This window comes from Setaria viridis, chromosome 4 (assembly GCF_005286985.2).
Source record: "Setaria viridis chromosome 4, Setaria_viridis_v4.0, whole genome shotgun sequence".
Classification (NCBI taxonomy): Eukaryota; Viridiplantae; Streptophyta; class Magnoliopsida; order Poales; family Poaceae; genus Setaria; species Setaria viridis.
Genome location: NC_048266.2, coordinates 14,948,091 through 14,955,706, shown reverse-complemented (window position 1 = coordinate 14,955,706; position 7,616 = coordinate 14,948,091). Strand labels below are relative to the sequence as shown.

General features: G+C 47.3%; 1 protein-coding gene and 1 pseudogene across 1 annotated transcript; both read right to left on the bottom strand.

Annotated features, from left to right (window-relative positions):
- Positions 1 to 522: 522 nt before the first annotated feature.
- On the bottom strand, positions 523 to 2,015 carry LOC117853473 (aspartyl protease family protein At5g10770). Its single transcript, XM_034735824.2, has 2 exons — positions 1,871 to 2,015; positions 523 to 1,775 (listed from the first exon to the last, which is right to left on the bottom strand). Exons 1-2 carry the CDS (start codon positions 2,013 to 2,015, stop codon positions 523 to 525), a joined length of 1,398 nt encoding a protein of 465 aa, XP_034591715.2.
- A 1,117-nt stretch (positions 2,016 to 3,132) lies between these two features.
- On the bottom strand, positions 3,133 to 5,607 carry LOC140222586 (protein FAR1-RELATED SEQUENCE 5-like; annotated as a pseudogene).
- Between the last annotated feature and the right edge of the window lie 2,009 nt (positions 5,608 to 7,616).

The following is a 7,616-nucleotide window of genomic DNA, read 5'->3' as shown; positions in this document are numbered from 1 at the left end:
TACTTTTTAATCACTGTTTACCAAAACATTATTGAAAGCTATGCATCAATGTATGGTTTGTATAAATGTATTGTGTATGTTCTACGTAGCACCGTACATATGTTTGATGACACACTAATATAATAGTTGCTACCTTGCAATACTTATCCTCACTCCTTACCAACACACACATACATGTTTGGAATAGACCCTCCAACGCTTATTTCGGCTTTTTGCAACGTGCATATGAGATGCTGAAGGGGTGTTCCGATCCACTTTAGTTAAACAAAGTAAAAAAAACGTATGCAACTTTTCAACCACACTGATAAAAAAGACATAGCATTCATCCCTTATTTTGACTCCAAGTATATTTATGACAATAAAAAAACTGTTCTTCAATTTTTCACTTACTGCACGTACCATCGTCTCGCTGCTACATTTTCATTATTTCAGCTTCGACTCTTTTATGACCGTGAAAATGTTTTTAAAATGGGTTATCAGCATACTCCAGTGATTTCACTTTTAAGTATTGCCCTTCAGACTTCAGCAAGCGCCCGGCCGGAATCCGACGTGTCCCCGGCCAGAATCGTAGAGCACCTCGAACGTGCGCTGGTTCACATTGCCAATGATTCCGGTATCATCCGAGCCCGCTCCGACGAACGCGAGGCAGTCATCCAGCAGAATCCCCGATGGCGCGTCGAGATCGATCGTCACGTCGCCGTCGAACGTCAGCGAAACCGTCGGCACCGTCACGTTGCTGAAGCCGGTGAAGTTGTAGCATGTGTCGAGGTCTTCCTTCGGCGGCAGGAGCGGGTATGCCGACATGGCGCTCCGGAACGCCGTCCGCAGCGCCGAGTATGCCGTCTCCGGGAGCCCCGTGATGACGGTGCCGGAGTCTATGATCATGCCCCGGGAGAACACCGCCGGCGGTATGTCCAGCTTCTTCCCGCCGACGCTGATGCCGGTCATGGTGACAACGTAGAACGTTGGCCCTTCCGGCGAGCTGTGCAGCGGAGTAAACAGGAAGTCCGCCGTGTTGTTGCTGGGCGCGCCGAGGGCGAGGAACCCGGTGGTGGTGTTCCCCGGAGGGAGGCAGTACGAGAAGGCGCCGCCGTACGTCCCTGCCGTCTGCGACACGAGCGACTCCGGCGCGCCGCCGAGCCCCAGGAGCCCGTCGAACTTGTCGAACGTGCCCTGCTGGCGGAGGCCGCAGCCGAAGCTGAAGTTCCTGATGGCGACGCCTGGTTTCAGCGTCAGCGTCTCCGTGCTGTACACCCCGACCGTGGTGTCTGCGTTGCCGTACTCGATACCGTACTGGCACAGGGAGCTGCCGGTCCTGTTGGTGCAGCCGTTGTTGTAGCCGCCGTCGGCGAGGGCCTTGCACGCGTTAGAGTCGCACGGGACGGGCGCGTACGTGGACGACGCGGTGGGGTCGAAGAGGGGGTCCTTCTGCGGGTAGCACGCCGTGGAGTCGCAGGGCTTGCACTGCACCCACGACAGGTCGCTGCCGGTGTCGATGAGCACGGTCTGCTGGACGGCCGGCGTGCCGAAGCCCAGCGTGACGACGTACTCGAGCGAGTCCACGGCGGCGCCCAGGGACGTCGGGATGCTGACGCTGGCGCCGGACAGCGTGACCGTGCGCCCGGAGGCCTTACTGAGGATGTGGCTCCTGCGGGCGCGGTCTCGGCGGAGCCTCTCCGCCAAGGATGGCTTGCCGCTGCTGGCCACCGAAGCGGGCGCGCACGGTCCTTGCCGGTGCGCCAGCGGCACGGACGCGCGGTTCGGGTCAGAAGTCACTGGAAATTAGCATTTCAAATATTAAGTTTGGAGAAGACGAAGCATGAGTTGAGTTATTGCTCCAAGTTCAGTATTTCAGTTCCCGTGTATATACCTTGCGATACGGATGAGCATGCTGGTTCAGACGCAGAGGACGAGCTTGTTGGAACCAGAACGAAGCCGCGCTCATGGCGACCTCCAAGAGCGACCAAGCAGTAGCTGCAGAAGATGACACACAGGAGCAGAGGGGAAGAAGCCATGGCGGCAATAATGCTTCGTGCTGCGAAGTACGTATACGTACAGAGAGGAGGAGGGGCATTGATATATCGGTTAACGTGGTGAACATTTTAGTTTCGAGGCATCGATGGCTACAAGAAGGGACGGAGAAAGCTAGACAAGGACGACGGTGTACGAATGAGTACGAATGTGTTCTGCCATCGTGCAGGTCTGGCGATATATGCCGGGATTTTTGTCCCGTATGCAATGCCAACTGCCTCCGTTTGTGTGTTAGTGTGTACATCAATTAGGCCTGCTAATACTGGCGGGATCCATCAGATCTTCTGGCGAGTTCATAGAAGGCGAGCTGTTGGTAGCTTGATCTCGCCATCTCGGTCGCAACGCTAGCTAGCTCCGTGTACAGCTATCAGCTTAATTGTCGCTGCAAACTACGTATTTAGTTATTTTATAAAATACTCACATTTCTAATTTTTGATAAAATTTATTGTGAAAAATCCGTTCCAAATCTTCTTTAAGAAATGGGGTGGCTGCAACAGCCATATGTCCAAACCTTATATATATCTAATAATAGGGTAAGACTATTGTGAATATATTATTGTACCAAACGTACGTAATGTGCTCATGCAATCAAAGAGAATTCCTACATTATGAAGAGTTGAAGAGAAGGACATGCCTGAACTTTATACTGCTCAACCTGGCTTGTTTCTTTCTCTAGAACCATCTCCTTAAGTTTGTCACCAATTGCAATAGTTGATCCCTTAACAAACACACAGCAGCAGGTGATTGTTTAGCTTGCAAGACAAGTTTCCATTTGGTTGCAAGCCTCTAAAAGCGATTTTTGCATCTCTGGGTCAGTCTTGTTACTAGTGTTTTCCTCCAATAAGGTGCCATCTGCATCAAACACAGGGGTTTTCTTGCAGGCCTGCATAAATCTTTCTAATAAATAATAGCTTGGGAGTTCATTCAACTCGGCACTTCTTAGAGCTACAATGATATGGACACATGGTATGCCATAAGTTTCAAGTAGCATACAGGAGCATGTTGCAACCATGGTTGATGTATTATATCGTACGACTCTTGGTCTTGAGGATTCTTCAATAAATACCAGTGATTTTGACCTCACCCTCTTCTACCACTATATCAATCAGGCATTGGTCCCGATATCAGCTCTGCCTGAAAATCAGTGTAAACTTCATGGGTGAAAACATCACTGCATGCCTCTTTCCCCCATGTTCTCAGATTGTGCATTGTGTGAAGTGTATCATTATCCATTTCTAGCTCCTTATATATTCCAGTGCCCCATCAAACCTCAGCCAAAACTCAACCAAAGAAAGTTTCCACCCAATTAAACGGGAGAAGAACGAATTTGTACTCTCCGACCTTGAGGTGGTCCTCAACTGACTTGACAAAGGTATGCTACTGAAATAATTAAGCTGGCACCCATGATTTTCGCTGCTCAAAATTTTTTGTGAACCATTCATTTCCTTGCAACCCATACTTGGACATAATACGTTCCCATCTATCCTCAAATTCTGTTGGTGTTTCTGAGGACCAAACACAACAGCTTAAAAGCTTGTGGAATTCCTCGTCTTCTTTCAATTCCGGCCCAACCTTGTCAAGAACTTTCATCAAAATATTCCACATGCGCAACATGTGGACAGTTGTGGTAAGAAACTGTTCTATTGCAACCTTTATGCTTGCCACCTCATCAGTAATAATCAGCTAGGTGCAACACCTCCCACGCCCTTCAGAAATGTATGAAACAGTCACACAGACAATTCAGCCTTCTCATTTGACAACATGGCGGCACCAAACAAAACAATATTCTTGTGGTCATTCACACCTGTGAATGGTGTAAACATTAAATCAATCCATATTCATTAATGTTGTATGTAGAGTCAAAAGAAACAAGATCACCAAAGTGAGCATAGTTCTTCCTACAGGTTGCATCAGCCCAAAACATATGTACCAACCTGCCCTGCTCATCCACAACATAGTCAAAGTAAAAAAAAACCTCAGTTTTCAAGGCTCTTTCTACTCTCAACAAATATTTGAGCACGGATTACTTTATTACTACCCTCAGCACTGTGGTAATTCTGCAAATCCCTTTTTAAGAATCCAACATTCTCAATACCTATATGTATGTGATGTGCCAATGCTTGCTTATGGAATGTCAACAGTGTATTTCTAGCACTCAATGTAACCTTTCCGTTGGATCTTATGAATTGCTGCTTCCTAGGGGTCACGAGTGCAAGTTTATGGTCTTGTTCAAATCTTGTCACAATGTACTTATAGTCCTTGGTCCGCTCACTACTGGAAACCGATTTTTCTCTGTGTACCAAGCGAGTGCAAGTGCAACCGATTTAGTCCTTGTACAAGCGCTTGATACCTCACATCCACATCTAGTGATACTTTTATTATACTCCTCTTTGCTACCAGACTGCTTTGCATCACGAAAACCTTCTTTTGTACATAAGAAGCACTTGTACAACACGAAATTTCACTGCCCAACACGAACTGGAAAACCAACATGGTGTGCATATCATTTATGGAACTCCTTAGCTGAGTCCACATCATAAAAAGTGATCCCAATGTTTTTCTTCATGGTTTCATCAGAGTCTGGAGTATAAGATAACCCTGCAAAGTATACAATAGATGTAAAAACATCTGCCAATATTGCAGGGATTCCTTAGTAATCGTTAGATGAGACTTACACAAAATGGGATACTAAAGGACTTTTGTGGTGTGGTACAATCTCCGGCAAGAATGGTGGGACAAAATGACTCCGAATCAAAGTGGACATCATTACAATCCAATCACCTTGCCATCCACACTTCACCCTCAAGGATCATAGAAGCATATAGCATATATACTAAACAAATGTGAAAAATTACGAAAATACAAACATAGAACAGAATTTTGTGATGAAACAACTAACGAATGTGTAAAGGATAAGTGAAAAATTAACATCTTTTGCCATAGGAAACAGGTATGCGAAAAGTCCAACAAATTGTATCAGTGCATAACAAAAATCTATTGCAAATCCTAACTAAGAAAAAGGGAATAATACATTATATATTTTATACTTGCAGTACTATTCAACATGATCTAGTACATTCTGCAATTAAACTCACTACATGGCAAACAAAAAACATAGTACTCCGCAGTTCAATTTATATTGCATGTTTTTTGCTGCATACAACCATAACCAATGGAGAACTCAAAGATGGCAAAACAATCATGCAATACATATGGCAAAGTGAGGTCACAGTTTGAAGCCATTGCAATCATGTATAATGATGTAGACTACTATAGACTGCTCCTCCGTGCCAGCTGCCGTGCCCCCCGGGAGAGGCCCCGCACCGCCGCGGGAGGCCGGGCCCTGCCGGCTGCTGTTCCCCTGCGGGAGGCTGCGCGCCGCCGCGGGAGGCCGAGCCCCACCGGATGCCGCACCCCCAGGAGCCCGTGCACCACCGCGGGAGGCCGGGCGACGCCGGCCGCCGTGCCCCCGCGGGAAGCCGCGCCGCTGGGGCCAGCCGGGGGAGACGCCGCTGCTCTCCCATGGGTCCCGCCATGCTGTGCCCCCGTGGGAGGCCAAGCCCCGCCGACCGCCATGCCCCCCGGAGGCCACGCACCCCCGCGGGACGCCGGGCGCTGCCGGCCACCGTGCCTCCGCGGGAGGCCGCGCAGCTTGGGCCAGTCGGGTGAGGCGTAGCTATTAGGAGTAAACTTAGGATCTCTAGATGCACATCTAGTCGGGATTCAGGATTTGACATTGAGTTCATGGGGTTTCAGTGTTAACCGAGAGAGAGATGGGGTACCTTCACCCCTAGGGGTGGAAGCGGCAGAGCTGCTGGCCATCTCAAGTTCTGTTGGTGAAGGTCTGCGCTAGGCAGCGACGCACAGTGCCGTGGTTCGGTCAGTGGAGCTCTGCACTAGGCAGCGACGCGCAGTGCCATGTCGTGTCGCCGGCGTGGTGGTGGCGGAGCTTCCCGTCACTGCTGCGCCCCCATGATCGGTCGATCTAGGATTTTGTCGGTGGGGTGGCTGGCAACGCGGTGAACCTCGTACTGTGCGCCCTGGCCCCCACCTTTATTTTTATAGCACAGGTGACAGGGGCCCACCACCTAATGCTAGGGTGGGCGCCCCCGATCATGGCGCGAGTCAAGGGCTCAATGGGCCGTTGGGCCCATTAGAGAGGAGATCAATCTAACATTCTCCCCCTTGATCTCATCATATACTTTTAACTTTATACTTTTCATTTTTATTCATTCCATCATAGATTAATGTGTAGAGCATGCCTCATCGTCACAGCTCAACCGCCGATAGAATCAGCAGCTACGACACACCTCTCTATTTTGAAACAATTATGTTTCTTTTGAGCCCTTTATAATCCAGGAATCATAGGCTTTCCCTTAAACCCATGCCGGCTAACTGTTCTCTGAACATATTGGGTGGTAAGCCTTTCGTAAGCAGATCCGCAAGCATACTCTTTGTTCTTATATGCTCGAGACTTATAGTGGGGATTTTGTCTTTCACAACATAAAACTTTATCTCAATGGTTTTGGAAGCATTGCCTGATTTATTGTTGTGGGCATAGAATACTGCTAGCTCATTGTCGCAGTACATCTTTAGTGGTCTATGAATACAATCAACCACTCTCAATCCGGGTATAAATTTCTTTAACCACATCGCTTGCCTCGTGGCCTCATGATAGGCTATATACTCTGCATGCATCATAGATGACGCAGTTACTTTCTGTTTGGAGCTTCTCCACGAAATAGCTCCTCCTGCGAGAGTGAACATGTAACTAGACGTGGATTTCTATTATCTCTGTCTCCCGTAAAGTTTGCATCGGAATACCCTTTTATCTCTAGGGAATCAGATCTTCTATACGTAAGCATGAGGTCTTTTGTGCCTTGCGTGTAACGCAATGCTTTCTTCACCATCTTCCAGTGCTCTATACCTGGATTATCTTGATATCTTCCAAGTATCTCGGTGACAAAAGCTAAGTCAGGGTGAGTACATACTTGAGCATACTATAGGCTTCCAACAGCTGAGGCATATGGAATCACTTTCATTTGGTCGAGCTCGTATTGGTTCCTAGGACATTGAAAATTCCCAAAATTGTCGCCCTTGACTATGGGAGTAGGTGTGGCTTTACTCGCATGCATATTATACTTCTTTAGAATCTTTTCTAAATATGCCCTTTGCGATAATCCTAAAACCCCATTCCTTTTGTCTCGGTGAATTTCTATGCCCAAAATATATGATGCTTCACCGAGGTTCTTCATATCAAAGTTTTAGGACAAAAACTTCTTTGTCTCCAGTAGCAGACTGACATCACTGCTCGCAAGCAAGATATCATCCACATATAGGATTAGGAAAATGTATTTCCCATTTTTGAACTTTTTATAGACCCAATTGTCCTCTATATTCTCTTTAAACCAAAATTTCTTAATCGTATCATTAAACTTTAGATACCACTGTCTAGAGGCTTGCTTTAATCCATAAATGGATTTCTTTAGACGGCATCCCATATTCTCTTTGCCTTCCATGATAAAACCCTTGGGTTGTTTCATATAGACATTTTCTTCTAAATCCCCATTTAGAAATGCCATCTT

Bases quoted from the DNA above. Each gene is read 5' to 3' on its own strand.
- LOC117853473 (XM_034735824.2), bottom strand. From the start codon at position 2,015: ATGGCTTCTTCCCCTCTGCTCCTGTGTGTCATCTTCTGCAGCTACTGC. The intron at 1,776-1,870 runs GTATATACACGG...GCTAATTTCCAG, and splicing joins ATGCTCATCCGTATCGCAAG to TGACTTCTGACCCGAACCGC.